The following is a 23188-nucleotide window of genomic DNA, read 5'->3' on the forward strand; positions in this document are numbered from 1 at the left end:
TGTAGAATTGTATTTGGAAAGCAGTTATATAGCCACTAGTTTGTTCTATTTGAAATAGTTATTTATTCTGAAAGAAATCCTCTCTTGCTCATGCAAAATTTTTGAGCACTCAGGAATTCCTCTGAACAGCAGTTTCATGGACACAGAGGCCCAAAAGGATCATTATGATCATGTAGTCAGATTTGTATCCAACAGGCCTTAGGACTTCATTTAATTACCTACTAAAGCCCAGTAACTTTTGACCAAGCAAAAAAGGTTTCAGAAAGAACTCTAAAAAGCTGCCCTCTTCTCAGCTACAGAAGTCTTTAACGAATACTACATAAGCATTCATAAGTATACAAATAATTATGAAAAACAATTAGTAAAAGATGAACAAGAGGAAATGGCCTCAAGTTGCGCCAGGGGAGGTTTAGATTGGATATTAGGAAAAATTTCTTCACTGAGAGGGTGGTCAGGCATTGGAACAGGCTGCCCAGGGAGGTGGTGGAGTCGCCATCCCTGGAAGTGTTCAAAAAACGTGTGGATGTGGCGCTTCAGGACATGGTTTAGGGGACATGGTGGTTCTGGATTAATGGTTGGACTTGATGATCTTAAAGGTCCTTTCCAACCTAGTGATTCTGTGATTCTGTGAATACAGATTTTTTTATCTGAAAGCATTTGAAAGTTTCTCTAATCACTTCGCTTTTTATTTATACAGACTATGCCCTAACTTCACAGTCACTATGTTTAGTTCTGCAAGCACAACTCCTCTTTGAATGACATTTTCTTTTGTCCTGGCTAGGAAGACAATGAGGACGTTTACTTTTCAAAGCACATAGTGAAAAGAAATGCTTCTTTCATACCTCTCTCTCAACCCCAGAAAAATTACTTTAACATCTGCTCCAGAACCTTCATTGATAAGGAATAGGGGAAAATTATTTCCCAGGTTTTCCTGTATAACCTTCCTCTACTGAGGTTCACTCTAGTGGGATAAGCAAAAAAGGTGAATGAGAAAGTTGGCGGGGGAAAGGTCCAAGTCCCACTGGGTTTATATATGATGAGTCTTAGAGTTCCACATCGCCATTTTTCTGCACCAGTACCACTTCCACTCTCGCCTTTCTCCCTCCCCTTGTTTGGGCCTATACACTAACTTATCCAATTGTCCTGTGAGCTGAGTCTGTTTGAAAATAAGACCAGGAAGGAGAATGTGTTCTTAACTGAAGTCTGACAAATAACTCCTGTGTTCCTGCAAAGGCCACAGTTGTGAAGGAAGCAGCCAATACTCAAAATAGCAGAGTCTATTTCCAAAACAATCTTCAAATATCAGGGGATACACCTTGGATGAGAAGTATTTGCAGTGAGGGGATTGCAAATATTAAGGTCATTAAGGTCACTATGATCTCAAAACAGGGTAGGAATTTTGGTTATTTGCTGTAGTAATTTGAAGATAAATCATTTCAGAAACAGTTTCTTGACGAACCAAAAAATTTGCCCCCAATTTAACTTCATTATAGTTACCCTGTCAAAGTACACAGATTTGGAACAGCTGGTCTTTAAGAATTCAGATTGATTAACTGATTTGAGAGGCTTGACCAGGGTGAGAATGGGACAGTCTGCAAAGAGCGCTTCCATTTTCACTCTCTGCTTCAGGCTGTTTTTGTAGTACCTGGTACTGGAGGCATTATCTGTTCAAAGCTGTTAGCTGAGATGATAGTGCACATTCTCTGAAGCTAAGCTTCCTCACATGTCACTGTTCAACACAGTTTTTCAGATTGTTAGTAATGACATCTACAATAGTACTCACACACTGATAGGTTAAAAGGTTTTCCAAAAAGAAACTATTTTCCCCTAAACTTGCAGAAGCTACAAAAGGCATGAACTATGGCAAAATAGTATGAAGACACTGATCCCTCTAACACAAAATACAAAGTCCTTCAGTCCTTAAGTCCTGGAATTAAGCTTGTCGTATATGCAGCCAACTCAGACCATAAAGCATCAGCAGGCTCAGAAAGTGCAGTTTCTATAGCGCTCTAGCTCCCTTGCATGAGTAAGGGCCTCCGCAGATGCTGACAAACCTGGTCATTCTCCTGCGATGGTTATTTAGATTTAAGACACTTAAGGCATCAAGATGACATTGTCTATCTACAAAATTATTTCCAGACATAAAAAAACAGAGAAGAAACCAGCAGGCTAACAGATATTACCCCTAACATCACTCAGGTGGCTCTTTTCATAAGGAGAGTCACCCTCCACTTTTCTGCTAGCAGAAAACCACAATTCAAAAACCAGATGCCTTTAAAATACTCTCAAATAGATAAATACATCACAATCTATGTAAACATGGGATCAACCTTTTACATTTGCTTTTGAAAATATTGTTTACAATTCAAAGATATTTTTAATTTTGCTCTATCGAAGAAAAAGACTTTCCTCTGGAGTTTCACACACCACAACTTTAAAGTAAGATCTTGTGTGCAAGAGGAAAAAAAAGCACTTGTGATCAGCTCACTACATAATCTTTTCACCTTTTTTTTCCCTGACAACAATATTTAAAAAGATAATATAATCTTAAAATAGACCGAGAAGACTTTTGATTCACTGTCTACTAGTAAGTCTATATTAAAAAGTTCTAGCATTTTTTAAAAAGGGAATTTAGACTATATCTTGAATGATTTCCCCTTGTACTAGTGGTCAACAATTTATATACATATACATATGAAAGAAATGTATTAATTGTCTGCACTTTTGGATAACTCAAAGGAAACCCACCAAAAGGTTATACTCTATGAATGTCTTCACATATATGATCTTAGAATAGAAGAGTTCAGTTGGAACCTACAACAATCATCTAGTCCAACTGCAATCTTGAAAAAAGCCTTAAATTAAAAAAAAAAACACCAAAGAGACTCCCCAAAACCAACACCCCACCACCCAAACACATAGCTGCTTCACCATTGAACTGGCAGAGCTCCATGGTTCAATTGGGTTTCTACTTTGGCCAGTCCTACATGGCTTCCAGAAGTCCTCAAAAGATTCAGATGAGTGTTTGCTCAGAACAGCCTGTTCCTCAAGTACAGTGGCTATGGACAACTTCCAACACATCTTACCTGCACCTCCTAAATATTGCTCTGACTCAGGAGGAAAGCAACTCTCAGTTTGCATATTGTTTCAAATCACAGGAATCCACTGCAACATCCAGCTTCTGATATTAATACACGAAGTAGCATAGATTCCAAAATAAAAACCAACAAATTGGTAATCATAGTCATGCTGCTGTTCCCTTGCAAAACAAATTACAGTGCTCTTATCACCATAAATCTCCTGTAATATTTTAAGCCTGTAACAGAAATCTGACTATTCTAACAGAAATCAAAAACACTTGTTATAATCAAAAACCAGCAGCACACTCCATCAGCAAGATACTTACTAAAAAAATATAATTAGGTACACCATTCTAGAATTGCACCCTGTATTTTGGAAACAGTGGCCAAACAAACTGATATGCCACTACTAAACCATCTTCCCATCTGCTGAGTAACTAAATTTATTTTTCACTTGTAACTATATTTACTAATTCAGGAGGTTTCCAAAAACAGCAGTAAGAACTGACTTACATATGACTGATTCTTCATTATTGTAATTTTAATCTAAGATAAGGTTATTTTGCAATATACCTATTGACTCAAATATGATTGAGTTTTACAATCTGGTTAATATGTTAATACAGTCTTTATTTCAACATGGCTCAGTTGATATAATTTAGTAGCTATTTGAAAACACTTACATATGTGCTACTGTCACAAGAACATCAAAACAACTTACTTACAAATATCTTTGACATGGGAAGATGGAATAAATACCATACAAGTTGACATAACAGAAATAAGAGGCACAATATTTAAAATGACATCTTAATTTATAATTTCTAGAACGAAGTGTCAAATGTACTTTCTTGGTGTCATTTTAAAATTTAAAAAATAGGAAACAGACAACCATCAACTGAACAAAGGAAAAAAGGATTACATTAACTGATTCGTTTTTCAACTTAGCTTCTCCTGTAATTTTTCCTAATCACTTCAATAATATTAAGTATTTTCTCCAATCATGCCTGCAAAATGAATTAGGTTCAATTACATTTAATAAATTAAATTAATTGGATATTCTTAAAAATAGTCATTGTTTTGAATTGAACTATTCATGACATCATTGCTTAATAGTTACAGCATGCAGCTTCTACAATACTGTTTCTACCTAAGCAATGCATGGAGAAAACACACTAAAACTAAAATATAAAATTTTGAAAAACTGAAGCAACTGCACTTCCCAACAATAAATATAACTAACATCTGTTGCAGAAACTGCTTGGCACTTGTACAGTTTTGTGAAGGATTTTTGTTGTAGATAAATATTTTTCTACAATTCCTATTACACACCACTCAGATGTTTTCTTTAATTATACTCCAAAGGGTCCTTTCATATCAATTAAAGAAAGGCAACTTGTTGTCTAAAAGAATGCATACATAGTTCTAAATTTCAACTGTGATTCATTTGTCTTATGACACATAAAAAAGTAAGGCAATACCTATATTTAATGGACTTAGTTCTGCAAAAATGTCTAATAAAACTCAATGCTCAACACATTATTTTTGTTAAAGCTTTAAAAATGCTCTTTTTGAACTAAGAAATGGTTCTATGATGATTCAACATTTTATTTTCTTTCATTTCACACTTCAGTAATGAGGGCAAAAACACAGCAAAGCCTTTAGAAAAGCAAGAAATTTCTGTTTCAACATCAGCAAAATTGACCAAGTAAGGCTCCCGCTTTGCATTCACAGCAAATACAGGACATAATTTTTTCAGGGACAAAATATCAGTAACAACTTTGTGACGTTCTTCTTTTTTTTTTTTTTTAATTTTGTTTTCCACTATTCTGAAGTAAAAAATTTCAAAGACATACACTGAGCTCTTGATACAAGTTTTTTTTCTGAAAATATGCATAAGCTGTGTGCATTTAACAAAATTTTTGTATTCAGCATTTCATACAGACTCAAAGTAGCAAGACTTTTTTGCTATGAAAATATACTGAAAGATATTTTATTTTTTATGAAGAGCATGCAGTAGAAACATATTTAAATGCTACTGTAAGCACATAAAGATCTTTTCCTCTACTGAGATATCAAGCAATTGGTAATGATGCAGAGGGATAAGGAGAAAATGAGGGTACTGTCAATAAAAGAGAAGAAATGCTAACTCTAAATACACAAAAGATTCAGTACAGGCCCAAAGGTCTATCCACATGGGCTCAACTGCAAAATGTAGAGTTAAGTCTATAACTTGCTGTAAAGCAAACTAACTGGCATATGTCACATAGCATATTGTTCCTCTCCTGTATTCACTATTATCATGAAACAAGAGAAGGAACATTTCTTAAATGAGATTTATAATCAAAATCTTCAATTAACTTTAAACCAAATTTGGAGGTTTTAAAAAGGAAAAAAAACCTAAAATAATAAAAGCTTAAAATTACTTAAATCATGTGAAAAAAACATTTCTGTTGATGGAAATTGTAATCTGCATAGCTCTATGAAAAAAGTAAAATTAAAAGACCTTGGGTATATTTGGATGAATAAAAAGAAACCAGTTGTGTCTCAGGACAGTGTCATTTTTTAAGTGGAAGGCTTAGGAATACATGCTTTGCTTTTACACTGCACAATAAACTAGAAGAAACTAATAAACTGATATATTAAAATCTATACTACATTTCCTTTAAACATTCATTACTTCTTCCTAAATTCATTTTTAGGGGAATAAGTCCTAGAACTTTTATATTCTATCCCTGCATCATTTCAGTTTACCTTTTTATGTAACTTGATATACTAAATCCAAATTCTTTATTTCGGGTTTGTTTTTTGGTTTGGTTTGTGTTTCTGTTTTTGTATTTTTTTTTTTTCCTAAGCACAGATTCTTGGAGGAATAGATCAACAATTTAATAAAACATTTTACAGTATAGCTTACACTATTCTCACTCTCATCTTCTGATATTAAAAACATCACTATATCCCAGTCACATTTACATTTGTCCTTCTTAACACATAAGCTTGACATTTTATCCTATATTTCTTTTTGTTAACTAAAGAGGCATAAATAGCAATAAAACAATATAGAATGTACAAAAAGCTATACTGTACAAATAGCAGTTATCCTACAGATTAATGTTTTGCATTGAATTGAATTGGCATTCTTCAGAAAGATCATCTTTTTGACAAAAGCACATCTAAGAGAGCAACAATTTTAAATACAAAGCAGCAACACAGTAAGGTGCTGAAACAGTTTTGGCTCTGCCATAGTAAAAAACACCACTCACGGAACAAACAGGAGATTTCACATACAATCTTTAATGGGAAGAGTCCTTTAAATGACATTTATGAACAGAATGACACAATCAAAGTTTAATTTCTTCCTACTTCAAAAGAATAAGTGGAGCTTCTCATGAAGATTCGGTAACTTTCAGCATTTCCTCAAAGGTATGTGACATGATAGGAATGTAGGGAAGAAGAATTTTTCAGAAACTTAAGAGCAAAAGGTACACTGAATAGAACAATTATATAATTTACTATGTGACAACTACAAATCAGACAAAGACATTATTCCTTAAAATAAGAAAATCAGAACAGGTTAAGGACTTCAGAACAGGAATTGCAACTCTGCCCTCACATCAGTATGTAACAGTTAAGAAAAAAGCTTTTACATAAAAGACTACCCACGGCTGCAATCTACTGGTCTAAGCAGTTGCAAAGAATGGAGTAATGGGATAGTGCAGAATTAAAACTAATAGCAAATAAAAACCCAAGCAAAACAAAAAAATCACTATTCCAGTAGCTTTTGATAAGAGTAGTTTAAAAACATCTTTTCTTCCTTAAGCAAAATATGGTGAAAACACAAGAACTGTGTTTGTATTATTTGGCTGTTTTCCAGAACAACTAGGCCTGTACAGAGTGCATTGGACTAAGTTCTTAGGGGCTGGGACTGTTCTTGGTCTGTGTACTTACAGCGAAGAGTAACTGAGGCCAGTCCTTAACTAGGATGTCAGGGTAATAGGTAATACTGTGTTAGTCGTGTGCAGATAGTAAATACAAACAGGCAAGATGCTGCCACATTAACATACCTCTTGTACGGAGCGAGCTGCTGGCTTGTCTTGATGATTGGCCAGTATTAAGAATGGCAAAGTACATAACTGTGGGTGCTGGAGAGCAGAATGCAGTTCATTCCTAGCAGTTTCTAGATCATCTTCAGAGGAGGCACTGTCTAATACAAATATTACCCCTTGGGATCCTTGGTAGTAACGACTCCAATATTTCCTGATATTGTCAGTCCCTTTCAAGACAATAAGAAGAACGAATTAAAACAAGTATAGTTAAAGAGATTTAACACTTGTATCTGAAAATAACCCTTCTACTTAGAACAATCAAAGCAATAGACTAAATTTTCTCTCCTAAATATACATCATTGAAAGAATAAAAAGGAAAAAAAGCAACCATAAATACCACACACACACACACCAGACTAACATTGTTTAAATAAGGAACGAATTTGACTCAGTGCAGTTCTTTATCCCTGAAAGTTTCTGCTCCATTAATGAGTACTACCATGCTTCCAGTGCCACCTAGACTAACCCTTATACCTTCTCACTGAAATGTCTTGGTATTAATATATAAATCTTTGCCCATTCTTTTTTTCTTAGCTCTGCAACTCCTTCCCATAACCTGTAGCTTCTGTCATGGCAGTTGCTCACATTTCTGAGCATGATAAGGTCTTCCAGTTCATCTCCAAACTATCAGGCAAACACTTCATAACTGGAAAAAAGGTGTCAGGAAAGCCTATTAAAGTTGTAATTAGACACTTAATGAGGAGAATGGTGATACAATAGTGAGTTGAACAGTGACAACATGCAAAGGCATTCATTTCAACTACTTTTGCTCTGTCAGCCACACTATGGATATTGGAAGAGCCCAACAGTAGACACATGAGTGACTATACAGGCTTATGTGCCACAGTAATTTTTAGGACACAGTTCAGCGGCACTCAGTCATCTCAACAGAAGTCAAGCAATAAGGTTATCTACAGAAAGCTTTTGTCTCCCCTGGAGAGCAGTATATGTTTGTAACATTGAGGTAGGAAAAAAAAAAAGGTATTTGACAGCTGTCAAACTATCTAAACTATAATTTGGATATGGGCTATTCTTTGTATGTCTGAACCTGACACTACACTCATGGGGACTAACACTAAAAAGTTAACAGCAGCAGCAATACTCTAGTAGAAAGCTTGACATGTCTGCAAGACAGTGATTTGCAGAAATGTGCTGAAAGTATCCTTTACAGATGCTATTCTTACTTTGAGATAGAGAGAAGTGAACTTTAATGTAGACACAGATACCAAGTGCTGATAATAAAAAACCTCCATTTTTAGTGAAACAAAAAAAACTACACAAAAGTTCTGACCAAAACGTAGGCACACAATGAGGATTTAATGCAACATAATTACTATAACATTGATATGATACTTAAAATATTCACTTAATTTGTACACTGTGCAACAGAAAAGACAGTCACTAAACAAAGGTGAAGAAACCAGTATCTAAGAAGGAATTTACACCATACACTTTAGGCACCCAACTCAGAGTATTCAAATCTTGCTACATGAAGTTACTCCCTTCTCTGTACCAGCCACACTAGAACCTTAAGCACTCAGCTTCTGTATTCTGCACCTAGCACAATTTAGGTGGCTAATGAATGTTGTGAACACACATGTTTTCCTATAGAGGATATTGAAGTCAGACCTGAACAGTATTTTTCTGCAAGAGATCTAAAGAGATGGTTAAAGGAAAACGGTCATGGGATTTAGTCAAGACCTTGCTTATTTCTCAATTTAACCAGACTCATAAAGTAACAACACACAAATATGACAGGTGTTTAATTTATTTTATCAACTTCTGAAGATCACCATTACTTATACAGAAGAGGGATTGCATTGAAAGCTAATTCTACATTTCTGTACCACCATAATATCTATCAATTGTACTTGTAAAGAATTTCATAGCATCTGTTAAATGTCCCAGTCTTTCCAAAGAGCTGTCTATGCCAGAAACAAGTAGAGCAAGTTGCCAGAGGGACAGTATTTACATAGCCACACACAGCAGCGTCGCAGGCTTCTGAAGTATCACATTACTTTAAAAACTGGTAGAGAATCATTTTCAATGAACTGAAAGGCCAACACCATGACCAGTTCTTTGAAGGTCTTTTTTTTCCCCCCTAGCAATACAACTTCTGTCTTATCTACTCTAAGCTTCAGCCAGATACTTTTCAACCACATGTTGCTGCCAGACCCTGAGTCTTATCTCTATAACTGTACTATTTCTAAGGAGAAAAATTGTGAAGTGAACTGCAGAGCATTTGACCTCTTGTATCCAGGCATATGGAAGAAAGCAGCACACGGATCCCTACATGAGACACTGGAGCCAGAAAAGCAGTATGGTGACTTGTTGACCTTATGGCCCTGTCTTTTTGGTTCAGGTTCTTTAGCTGCTGAACTTTGTTTCTCCACATCAACTGTCCCAAAAGAGACATTACCAAAGCATAGTAGTCCTTTTCTCTCCAGCCCTGGCCAGTCACCATGGCATAGTTCTAAGAACCACCTAATAATGCCCAACAAAACTTGGTATTTCCTTCAAGGTTTTCCATTAGAATAGTGACCTGCTCTAAACTTGCTCACGCTTCATTTCTGATGAAATCACAGCCTGAGGTTTAAGAATTAAAAAAAATTGTACTAAGCAGACAAGAAAGAAGACTGAGAAAGTCTGTAACTCAGGGTGCCATTTTAACTTGTTTTTCTGGCAAATGTACTTGAAAAATAATTCTTGGCATCAATAAGCTATCAGTAACTGGAAATCACAATTTCTACAAGACAAATAAGCTTATATTCTTTTGCCTTAACTCTTCATATCCAGGGATCACAACCTGTTCTCAGCTTCTTTCTCCAGAGCATTAGGTAGTATGTGGTGATGCTATCCTGGGCAGGAAACGCCGGCCCATGAATAATGATCCATCCATCGCACTTCATGTTATGACAAATTTAGTCTGCAGAGCAAGCAGTTGTTTTTAAAGGTGTAGTTTAGCACAGACTATCCTATGAATTAATCTTTTCCTCTATTCCAAACGTTTCTAAGACATGGAAATTAAAAGTCTGAGTTCTCCGACAATCCAGAATGCAATGTGCATCCATTAAAAATCCTCAGGCTCTCAGAGACCACTGAAATGAAACCAGAAACTTAACTGGTACCCAAAATGACCTATCAAACAATAGTAACACATGAGAGAAGTATTTAGGTTTGTCAGCCTAATACCATTTGTTGCTCTAACAGCTTTGCAGGCACATGGCTGTTTCTTCAATCACTTCATGCCTAAACTAAGTTTAAAAAAAAAGAAAACACTCAGGTAAAAATCCCCAAAGCATCAGAAAAACCTAGGGAACATGTCATGCAAGAGGTTCACTAAAATGTGACATTCACTGTAGTATTTTGCTCAGAGACAGGCAAAAGCCATGACACATGCCCAGGCATATGTTTCCCTTGACAATAAACCCACAGGAGCCAAAAGTCTTGTGATGCATTGGGACTGCGTGGCAAGGTTTTGGTAGTGTGGGGGCTGCAGGGGTGGCTTCTGTGAGAAGTTGCTAGAAGCTTCCCCTATGCCCGATAGAGCCAATGCGAGCCAGCTCCGAGACAGACCTGCCGTCGGCCAAGGCCGAGACATTCAGCAATGGTGGTAGCGCTTCTGGGATAACATATTTAAAAAGGGTGGAAAAAAACCTTAAGAAGGGGGAAGAAAAACCCGACATGCAGAAATTGCAGCCAGAGAGAAGAGTGAGAGTATGTGAGAGAAACAACTCTGCAGACACCAAGGTCAGTGAAGAAGGAGGAGGAGGTGCTCCAGGGGCCTGAGCAGAGATTCCCCTGCAGCCCCTGGTGAAGACCATGGTGAGGCAGGCTGTCCCCCTGCAGCCCATGGAGGTCCATGGTGGAGCAGATCTCCACCTGCAGCCCATGGAGGACCCCACACCAGAGCAGGTGGATGTGCCTGAAGGAGGCTGTGACCCCATGGGAAGCCCATGCTGGAGCAAGCTCCTGGCAGGACCTGTGGACAGAGGAGCCCAGGCTGGAGCAGGTTTGCTGGCAGGACTTGTGACCCTGTGGGGGACCCATGGCTGGAGCAGTTTGTGAAGAACTGCAGCCTGTGGGAAGGACTCATGTTGGGGAAGTTCGTGGAGGTCTGTCTCCCGTGGGAGAGACCCCATACTGGAGCAGGGGAAGAGTGTGAGGAGTCCTCCCCCTGAGGAAGAAGGAGCAGCAGAGACAACATGTGATGAACTGACTGCAACCCCCATTCCCTGTCCCCCTGTGCCGCTCAGGGAGGGAGGAGGTAGAGAAATCGGGAGTAAAGTTGAGCCTGGGAAGAAGGGAGGGGTGGGGGGAAGGTGTTTTAAGATTTGGTTTTAATTCTCATGATCTCTACTCTGATTTGATTTGGAATAAATTAATTTCCCCAAGTCGAGTCTGTTTTGCCTGTGACAGTAATTGTCGAATCATCTCTCCCTGTCCTTATCTCGACCCACAAGCTCCTTGTTATATTTTCCCTCCTCTATCTAGCTGAGAAGGGGAGTGATAGAGCAGTTTTGGTGGGTACCTGGTGTCTAGCCAAGGTCAACCCACCATATGTGACTAAAATAACCCATTTACAAATAAATTGGGGAAAAAAAACAACCACCAACCAACCAAACAACCCACCACAACACAATCATGCTACTTATTAGAAAAGATAGTACTGAGTCATCAAACATAGGTTTGAATTATTTTATAAAAGGAAAAAAATAACCTCTCTTCTTATAGAAAAACTATGAGGTGCTGTAATTAAAAACTCCAGTCATTCATCATTACTACAGGGCAGGTTTATTCGACTAACTGTTCAAAATTTTTAAAAGTTTTCATTTGTAATTTTTAAAATATCAACTAAATTAATTCTTTTTGTTTATCAGCAAATGGTATAGTGTTTCCATATTAACAAATTTTATTATTTTTATCAGTTCCAATAAGTACCCTCTCAAATGCCCCTTGGAAGCAGGGGGCGGAAGAGTTTGAGAGTTATGTGCAGTTTAATATACATCCAAAACAGGTTCCACAATGGCTGAGACAGAGGTAATTTTCCCCATAGCAGCCCTCATAGTGCTGTGCTTTGTACTGGTAGCTAGAAAGGTGTTGATAACACATCAGTGTTTTGGCTACTGCTGAGCAGTGCTTGCACAGTTTCAAGGCTGTCTCTCCAACATTCCGCCCCCCCCATCAGTAGGCTGGGGGTGGGCAAGATCTTGAGAGGAGACATAGCCAGGACAGCTGACCCAAACTGGCCAAAGGCATATTCCATACCCTATGACGTCAACTCAGCAATAAAAGCTAAGAGAAAGGAGGAGGCGGGGGGGGGGGGGGCATTTGTTATTATGACATTTGTCTTCCGGAACAACCACTACACATACTGAAGTCCTGCTTCCTGGGAAGTGGCTGGACATCACCTGCTGATGGGAAGCAGAGAATAAATCTTTTGTTTTCTTTTGCTTCCACGCACGGCCTTTGCTTTTTTCTTGTTAAACTGCTTTTATTTTGACCCATGTGTTTGGTTATTTTTTCCATCTTATTTTCTCCACCCCTTTCCTGCTGAGGAGGGGAGTGATAGAGCGGCTTGCTGGCACCTGGCGTCCAGCCAAAGTCAACCCACCACACACAATGATGCACTCCTGTAAATTTTATGCAAAATGCAGAGCTGCAAATTTTCCTTTTAACTATGAATACTTCTGTTTACATTTTCATTCACAGCAGTCTGAGGCTACCTTCAATTCCTCCTTTTCAGTACTTTCAGGAGAACAGAACATAGCATTATTGAAAAAAAATCACTGAACAATTTAAAGGCGTCAAATTTGTTAGTTGTCAAACCTGCAGCAAGTCTCCATCGAGAGCACAACAAATGTCACACAGCTCTCGCTTTAAGATAGTCTAGCCTGTGCATGAAAGCTCTTATTCACCTCAAAACAGAAGGAGGAGTACATCACAGCTCCAGAGAAGTTATATTCTCAATCCAGGGAAGAACTTTTTTTCCTTCCCGCCAAAAATAGTTAACCTGAGGCCATGAAAGAATGCGGGTTGCAACCAGTTTTTGTAACACTTCAAATATAACATCCACTCACCTGAAATAAAGATACCTACCTATTTTGAAGGTTATATAGTTGATAACAAGTTACATAGTTAATTCCTCTATGGATATTAAATAGTTTATAACTAGCAAAAAGATTAAAAGATGACAAGGAATATGTCAACTGCACCACAAAAATCTTCTTGCCTGAAAGACTGCCCCATTGGTGGGGGAGTAAGATGGAAGGGAAGGGAAGGGAAGGGAAGGGAAGGGAAGGGAAGGGAAGGGAAGGGAAAAAAATACAAAAAATCTTGTATGTTCTTGCAAAATTTTTAAATATACCCTACCCCCTCCCCGAAAAACCTTATGAAAAGGCTTTTGAAATAACTTTCTAAATTTACTTAGCATTTATAAATTCACTTTCCATCAGTTCCTCACAAGGAAAACTGCCATGTTTTCTCAGGTGATCAGGAAGATACTTGAAATCTTAGAAATCTTAACACATTTTTAAGAGATCTGGCTGCTTCTTATCTCAGACATACTTTCTGTTTAGATCTCCCAGTAATACCCTTGACGAAATACAGCATATAGATTTTTTATTTTTTACATGAGCTATTTTTCAACCTGTTTTCTCCTTTTTATTACAAATAATGTTAGAAAGATTTTATAAGATAATCACTTTGTATGTACATGTAATTTGTCTACACTGACAGACACATCCACACACAGATACAGAAGTTTCTCGCAGGTGTAATGTCAGTCACCCTTCGATAGCTATTTTGTATTGCTACTGCTTATTGCTAAGCAGCAATACAGATGCTAAGCCAAAACCTTCCTCAAGGTTCAAAAGTTCCAAGACTTTTGCTTCCTAGGGTTTAAGACCAAGAGATCACAGCCTGCCTTCTCCAACTTTTCAGGCACTGTACTCCTGCAATCATACACAAAGCATGGTAGCAGGGAATTGGCAGGTTTTTTTCCCTCAAGGAGGAACATTTTGAGATTACTAGATCAGCTATATTCACTGCAGCAATTCAACAATACTCTGAACAAACAGCGTAAAAGAAACAACCCCCAAAAAGCTGAGGAATAAATCTTTATCTTTATTAAAAAAAACAGAAATAGGCATCATTTATTGTGATTATTTTTACTTTTCTTATCGAACTGAAGTTTATGGAAACCACCTCTGTCATCTCTTGTCTGCCTTCCAGGCTTCCCCAGTGAGATTAATCTGGAAGTCAGGCCTTCAGTATTTTCCCTATTGGGTAACTTAGGTGCTGTCTCCAACTTCGAATCTCCACCTATTCAGATATTTAAAACTGTTAGAACAACATTTAGGTTGCAAGCACTTGGAAGTTTTAGAAACACCATATTTACACTTGCCTGCAAAAAGCCAGATTGATCTACTTCAGCATGTGTATTACACTACCATCTTAAAATAAAACATGCAATTTGAAACAAAAATCTCCTGTTCTAGTCAGAACCATGAAGTTAATTGAAAGTTCATAAAAGTTCGTAAAAAATCTTACAGATTACTTTAAAAGGAAGATAAAATATGTGCCTTGCAATATGCTCTAAGATTTATTTAAGTCTGAAGCTTTAATAGTTTTCAGTAGGTGGCACACCACACAAAACTGGACTTTATGTATGACAGTCATTCTCAAAATCACCTCTGCTTTTATTTTTTTTAATTTTTAAAAGCACAAACACAGTAAGTCCTCTAGGGTAAGCAAAGCGAATGGCTGGCAACAAGAAAATCACCTACCAGTTTCCTTTCTACCTATTACCACGTCTCTGCCCTCCCTCCACCTCTGCTGAAGGACTCAACAGCTGAGATCTCAGAAGCAGCAGCAGAGCTCCCCAGACTGACAACTGCTGTCAGCACCCAGCAAGGCTCAGATGTACCCTCCTCCGAGCTGCAGTCACACCTTTGGAAACAGTGCGGGTAATCTCAAATAAAGCTCAAAACACTCTTTATGCATCTATCTCTATGGCACTTAAGACTAGTAGACATACCACAGCTGTGTTAGTTCTGTCTGTCTAGCCCTTCTGCTGACTGGCTCACAAAGTTTGAATCTGCTTTAGCCTTTGAAAGGATCAAAGTCATTTCTGGCTAGAATAAAAAATAAAAACTTTTTTGGGGGTGGGGTGTTCATAAAACATAGATATCTTTTCTGATGCTAAATTAGGCTGTTATACTCTACCCTTTGATTCAGCCTGAAGAAAAAGGAGTTGTAAGTGCAACAGGAGACAGAGAACTTGTAGCAAACCAAAGTTTCCACTTTTCTCTCCACAAAATATCCCATCCAGAAGAAAAGCAGCCCCTCACCCCACAAAAAATGTAACTAGGAAATTTTGTGTTTTGCTTATCCTATTGTACATAGCTTTGATGATAGGTGTTGCTTACATGGCTCCTACTTGTCTTGAATGAGATAGGCAACAGGTTGTCTATTCACACCATAAAAAGCTAATTGTAGAAAAAGAATGTTTTCAAAGAGCAGTGGAAAGATGGCTACTGCTGAATCCTTATCTGAGCTTCCTCAGGACTCAAGATCCATAAGCAGGTGGAAATGATCTCTCTTATCTATGAAATGAGGATACCACCTGTCCTGGTTTCAGCCAGGGTAGAGTTAATTTTCTTCACAGAAGATAGTGTGAGGCTATGTTTTGGATTTGGGATGAGAAAATGTTGATAACGTGCTGATGTTTTGAGTTGTTGCTAAGTAGTCAAGGACAGTCCAGCTTCTCATGCTGGCCTGCCAGCAAGAAGGCTGGGGGTGCACGGGAAGTTGAGAGGGGACACAGCTGGGACAGCTGACCCAGGCTGGCCAAAGAGATATTCCATACCATATGACATCATGCTCAGTATATAAAGCTGGGATGAAGAAGAAGGAAGGGGTGGAGGGACGTTCGGAGTTATGGCGTCTGTCTTCCCAAGAAACCATTACGCGTGATGGAGCCCTGCTTCCCTGGAGATGGCTGAACACCCGCTTGCCCATGGGGAATAGTGAATGAATTCCTTGTTTTGCTTTGCTTGCGTGCGTGGCTTTTGCTTTACTTATTAAACTGTCTTTATCTCAGACCATGAGTTTCCTCACTTTTACTCTTCCAATTCTTTCCCCCGTCCTACCGTGGGGGAGTGAGCAAGCGGCTGCGTGAGGCTTAGTCGCCGGCTGGGGCTAAACCACGACACTACCTGACAACTGTTGCCATCTTCTCCAAGGGTTCATATTTTCCATTCAATTTGGATCGCACGACAGTGTGAGTCCCCTTCCTACTCTCTCTTCTTTTGCTCTTTACTTCCAAATTAAGGCAAAATACACATGCCTTGTTTAACCAATCTTATTTAAAGTTTTTTTTTTTCTCAAGCTCTCATCTCACCTAGACAATTCACTTAGCTGGCCTAAGAGTGTGAATTTATTACTTTGGTAATGAAGCTTAAGGAGGAACAACAGTGGGGAGGACTGTTATCTCTCTTTTCCTGGGCATGCTCAACCAGCTGGAAACTCAAGCATTCCCCATATTTACCACTCTGCTCTTGCTAAGCACTTAACACAATTTGTCTTGAAATTTCAAAGATGACTACACAACATTTTGATTCTCTATGCGTGTGAAAAAGGCCTTTGGGTGGATTACAGAAACGTAACACAAACATATGACAATATATTTTAGTACGTAAAACAGAGAAAGTTACTAAACTCTATAACATGTTAGTATTTTTACTGGCATCTCACCAGTAGTTTCTAAGTCTGCATTTACAAGATAGCAAACTAAATTATAAAATAGACTTATTCTAAAAAAAACAACTGTAAATTATTAGTTGGCCTCTAGAATGGGCCTATAATCTTGATTTAGGCCTGAATAAGCATCCACATCACAACTAACACCATGAATTTGCATTATGTTTTGAAAACATTACAACAGCAAATGATGTGGTTTATATGGTGGTTTAATAAATAAATAATTCAATTAATAAATGGTGGTTTCAGGCACTGTGTCTTCAGGCTGGAAAGATGCTTGTTAGAACCAAAGCAGCAGCTTCCTATTGCCTTTGCACCTTCATTATCTGTCTTGAGATTAAACCTCAGCATCCCAAACTTCTATCAGCAAAACGCTGTTAGAAACTTCTGAACAACAAATGTTATCATCTGCCTTATTTTTCCAGTCTTTCCCCATTCTCCTGTATGTTCATTGTACACAATTTCATCCTTAGTTCCCACCAGAGATTGCTGCACTGTAACAGGAAATCATCAAACCTGTAATTTCTTTCTATACCATTACTCAATTGAGTTGCATAATATAGAGAGATATTTCAAGTTATCCTGGTAAGAGTACATTCTGAAAGAATGTGGACTAGGGCACGGCACATCTTCACAATTACACGCGTTACTTTATAGTCTAAATTTCTGGAAAAAAATGTGTGGGTTTTTTAGTTTCTCAGGGAGCAGGAAGGGTTTCTTGGTATATCAAAATAAAAACTTAGAGAACAGGCAGTTCAACTTGACCAGTAAATAAAGCAAGAGCTCCTTTTCAAGTAATCCAAGCAGGCCTATGTTTGATTTGAAAGCTATATATAGCTTACCTGAGCTAGTGCTCATAAGTAAAAGCTTATATGTACAATAAACACAAGGAACACACTTCTCTGAGCTGGCACATGAGCCATTCTAAAATTATAGCCCAGTTTGTATTCCTGTATGACTTAACCTCTGCAATCTGAGAAATGACATTAAGGAGATACATTAGATACTGATCAGCCTTCTGCTCCTCCTGCTTTTTACTTTTTGTTCTTTCTAGTCAGCATTTGTTCAATTTTTCTCGATTTTATCCGCTTTGGTGAAACATAGGTTTTAAATTCCATCCACACTGGAATTTTTAAATTTAGCATTTCTAAATTTAAAACAACTAACAGTTTGGTATGATGAGATTTAGACACTGCTTGTTTTTATAATCAAATGAATAAACGCTATACCTCCAAGTTCTTTTACATTCAAGATGGCATTCTGGAATGGCACCGCTTTTATGCTAAAACCTAAAAAGTTAAATAAAGGGTATTAGTAAGTTATTTGTTAAAGAGGCCATTTGAAATCAACTGCATACATTCAAAAAAGACTACTTTTTTCACCAAGAACTAGGATTTTCAATGTGAAATTATTTTTCAATACAGTGTTTAAAAATATCAGTTGGGGGGGGAATCAGTATGAGCAATGAAATTTGCAAAGATACTATTACATAACTGGCATACATTAAATTCAGCATAAAACTTATCCAGGCAATCTACCATTTGGTAAGGAGTTAGTACAGAATATGCCTTTATTAAACTATACTATATATATACGCTATACTATATATATACACTATATACTATATATACCTTTATAACTAAAAACTTATAACTATACCTAAAACTAAAGTTTAGATTTCAGATTACCAGTAATACAAAGTGATCCTTCTGCAATTTTTAGGAGACATGGAAGAAGACAACATGCAATTCAAATCACTGTTTTCTTACATTTAAACTTCACAGGTTTTGGTTACACCTAGAGTATTAATCCTGTCTATAAATGTTATTAACAGACAGATCCTTTTACAGACTTGAGTGGTATGTATTAAAATGGTTACAAGCACACTAGAAGCATCCATTAATCCTCTATTAGCCTATTATATGCCTAAAAAAAAAAACAAACCTTAATAAAGTTTGATGTTTTCCCTTAACTGGAAATTCAGACAGCCAAGATAAAGGGAACATGAAGGACTTCCAGCAGTCCCTCCATATACCACATACTAGGTTCTGCATGTTAATGCATGCATACATGTAAATGTATATAATACTTTATATAGGAATAATTACATCTGCTTTTTCTCTTCCTAGACAGGAGCAAAAACTGGAATGGACCTGAGTGGCGTTGATGAGAAAAGCAAAAATATAGGTTATAATTTGAAAACTGAGTGGAGAAGTTCTCACAATGTATTCTTGGATTCTCAACCATATTTTCTAATATAGCACAGATATGGTGCATATGGGTACATTTTCTCTTTGCTGGGTTAAAAAATGTCTGGACGGCCAAGCCCAGAGAGTTGTGTTGAACGGAGTTAAATCCAGTTGGCGGCCGGTCACAAGCGGTGTTCCCCAGGGCTCAGTCTTGGGGACGATCTTGTTTAATATCTTTATCAATGATCTGGATGAGGGGATTGAGAGCTCCCTCAGTAAGTTTGCAGATGACACCAAGTTGGGTGGGAGTGTTGATCTGCTGGAGGGTAGGAGGGCTCTGTAGAGGGATCTGGACAGGCTGGATCGATGGGCTGAGGTCAATAATATGAGGTTTAACAAGGCCAAGTGCCAGGTCCTGCATTTTGGTCACAACAACCCCATGCAACGCTACAGGCTTGGGGAGGAGTGGCTGGAGAGCAGCCAGGCAGAAAAGGACCTGGGGGTGCTGGTGAATAGCCGGCTGAACATGAGCCAGCAGTGTGCCCAGGTGGCCAAGAAGGCCAACAACATCCTGGCCTGTATCAGAAATAGTGTGGCCAGCAGGAGGAGGGAAGTGATCGTGCCCCTCTACTCAGCACTGGTGAGGCTGCACCTTGAATACGGTGTTCAGTTTTGGGTCCCTCACTACAGGAAGGATGTTGAGTTGCTGAAGCATGTCCAGAGAAGGGCAACGAAGCTGGTGAGGGGTCTGGAGCACAAGTCTTATGAGGAGCGGCTGAGGGAACTGGGGTTGTTTATTCTGGAGAAGAGGAGGCTGAGGGGAGACCTCATCGCTCTCTACAACTACCTGAAAGGTGGGTGTTGGTCTCTTCTCCCAAGTAACCAACGATACAACGAGAGGACATGGCCTCAAGTTGCGCCAGGGGAGGTTTAGACTAGATATTAGGAAAATTTCATTACTGAGAGACTGGTCAAACATTGGAACAGGCTGCCCAGGGAGGTGGTGGAGTCACCATCACTGGAAGTATTCAAAAAATATGTGGATGTGGCGCTTCGGGACATGGTTTAGTGGGCATGGTGGTGCTGGGTTGATGGTTGGACTTGATGATCTTAAAGGTCTTTTCCAACCTTAATAATTCTGTGATTCTGTGATTTATTATAAGCTGAATAGCGTAGATATGCATAATTTTGATTTGGATGCTGCCTAGAATCCATTTTCATTACTCGTGTTGCCTAACTAATGATGGTAGTTTGTTGCAACTTTCTAGAAACATATAAGAAAATTAATTTTAAAATAAATCATATTTTCATTATTTCCTTTGATAGATCTATGCTGATATATTACATTGCTGTTACTATTGCTTTCAGAGTCCAGGTGATCTTGCACTAATTTCAGGTGAACTCTAAAGATAAAGGGGCGGAAGAAAAAAAATAAGACTGAATTACAATCTCCTTCTAACCTTTTGAGTTATGCATTGACATCTTCTCACACACAGTGAAGTGTTACATCTCTTTAACATTCCAAATAACACCACTGTGAAGGCAATGGGTTAATTATTCATTGCAGAAACCCCCCCAGTATTTTCTTGTACCTCTTTTACTTTGTTTACTTACGGTTGTATTAAATAGACTTATGTTCTTGTATTTAAACAAGGATACACTGAAAACCAGTTGGGACAATTATAAAATTCAAGCCCATGAACCACAGCTAAAATAGAAAGCCATATAACTATATACACAAATTACTCAACACTCACTACCTGTTCCCTCAGCCAATCGACCTTACTAAATCATTGTAGCCACAGAGCCATATTTCTTCCATCTCTATGACCTACTCTGTCCTCTTTCTGAACTTTGCAGCCAGGTATTCCTTTTCCTCACTCTACAAATTTGGTTTAGTTTTTTTCTGGTGTTTTTTATTTTTGATCAAAATACCCTTTTCAATATTAGGCATTCTGGTTATATATATATATCAGCATACATATTCAACTTTTTTAACTTAAGATACCTTTTATCTCTGGTTGTTGTGTCTGTTTTTATGTATCCTCTCAATCATAGAATCATAGAATGGTTTGGGTTGGAAGGGACCTTTAAAGGTCATCTAGTCCAACCCCCCTGCAATGAGCGGGGACATCTTCAACTAGATCAGGTTGCTCAGAGCCCCGTCCAACCTGACCTTGAATGTTTCCAGGGATGGGGCATCTACCACCTCTCTGGGCAACCTGTTCCAGTGTTTTACCACACTCATTGTGAAAAATTTCTTTCTTACATCTAGTCTGAATCTACCCTCTTTTAGATTCTATGATTTCCAAAATCTCTACTTACACCACAATGTATGTTCTGACTTTCGACATATTTCAAATTGTATATTTTCATGGATATTCAGTGTATGACCAAACACTGAAAGAGTAAGTAGCAGTAGCTTCAAAGCATTCCATTAGGTACTTTCAAAAGCAAGATAACTAAGCTGAAGTTCTCTACTGCCCTTGCTATGCATTTCAGAAGTTACCTTTGGGCAACGTTACAGCACACCATGGAATATAGACAGCATCCTACCTGTGGTAGAAACTATATTCTCCAGGCTTTCACCGCAAAGCTGTGACAGAAGACTTGTCTTGCCAGAACCAGTGAGGCCTATGCAAACCAAGTCATATTCAGGTCGTGGTGGTGGTGGTCCCTTGCAGCAAAGTGCTCTAAAACACTGCTGGGGAGGGTGGGAGAAAAGGAAGAAGTTACTTTTTTGCAAATGTTTCTTCAATAAGGTGCTAAAATTCAAGCTTATAAATTTAAAGGTGCTAGAGAGCAGCAGATTATTATTCCAACTTACTATTTTGGTAAAAACAGCAATTAATAGACTGAGATCAGCTCAACTAAAAGCTATACGAGCTTTATAAGAAAACATAAATATATTCATTAACTTTTCACCTAAACCTCATAGAGCTGGATTGAGGAAAGTGACTTCTATTTCCTGAATAGCATGAACAGTGTACATACAGCAAGATAGGCACATGCTCTACTCAACTCTGCGGTTGGGTATGCATGAGTTTGCTTCCTGTGCTAATTTCATGCAATACCTGGTGTGAACATCAGAGCAGCTCCTGAGCAGCTGCTGGCCAGGCTCTCCCTGTTGTCACAGGAAAGAATCAGAGAACTTTGCTCCATTGATGTCCTTCCTGGGCTTGCTTTGGCACGTGTTTTGAAGGAGGACAGCGCTCATCCTACCTTACAATATCAGCTGTTAAAGAGTACAGCTTGTAAAGAAATAAATTTTGCTGGACATAGCTCTAGTCATAAAAATGCAGATCTCTCACTTTCCCTGGAGAAGTATGAATTAATGACAATGTAAAGAATAAAAATCACTTTACACAAAGCCTACTTTAGAGTTCTGCTCATGTCTCTTAAACAGTATTGCCAAATTAGGCCAAGCCGATCAAAAAGGTCCCCTAAGCCCTTAATAAGGTTCATCAGACCCTTCTTTATATGCAATATGGAAAACTTTTAGGTAAAAAATCTAAAAATATGCCATTCTGGGAAAGCTGGAAGTTTATATTTAAGGTATGGGTATAATTACATACTAATGTCCAAGATAGGTCCCCCCCACTCCAATATATAAATATCTTTTTCCCCAGTATCTGCTACCTTCACATCAGAGGAATACATTTGTTATAGCAAGGAAGGGAAAACATGTTTGTGCAACCACTCCTCTCTCACACATTCTGTCTTTACATAGTCCCAGCTCTTGACCCTTCAGCAATAGAAACCTGAGTCTCCACACCTGAACTGGAGCTCATTGCTAATTTAATTGATTTTTTTCCGTCTTAACCACAATCCAATCACTACATTGGCCAAAGAAACAGTCTTTAACACAACTCTAACCTAGTTGGTCTACATGACTACCCAGGCTCTCTCACTGAGGACTACAGGAGGAACAGAAAAAATGAACAGACATCAGTTAGGCACTACTGCAAATAGCAAGTCGTCCAGAGAGAATGTGGTTATAGAAAGACAGCCCACTGACTGCAGAACTTTTATTGGTTTCTTTCTGTATAGA

At 38.2% G+C, this 23188-nt stretch overlaps 1 protein-coding gene across 2 annotated transcripts in view; it reads right to left on the reverse strand.

Annotated features, from left to right (window-relative positions):
- Positions 1 to 23188, reverse strand: part of LOC309415113 (ADP-ribosylation factor-like protein 15) — a gene marked incomplete at its 5' end in the record, with an annotated part of 220773 nt that overhangs the window by 102926 nt on the left and 94659 nt on the right. For both annotated transcript variants that reach the window (XM_082012562.1, XM_082012561.1), the window contains 3 exons: positions 7145 to 7353; positions 18178 to 18237; positions 21694 to 21838. In XM_082012562.1, coding sequence (XP_081868688.1) covers positions 7145 to 7353; positions 18178 to 18237; positions 21694 to 21838 — 414 coding nt within the window. The remainder of the gene's footprint in view (positions 1 to 7144; positions 7354 to 18177; positions 18238 to 21693; positions 21839 to 23188) is intronic.

The sequence above is a fragment of the Phaethon aethereus genome (assembly GCF_964289735.1).
Source record: "Phaethon aethereus genome assembly, chromosome: W".
NCBI classification, from domain to species: Eukaryota; Metazoa; Chordata; class Aves; order Phaethontiformes; family Phaethontidae; genus Phaethon; species Phaethon aethereus.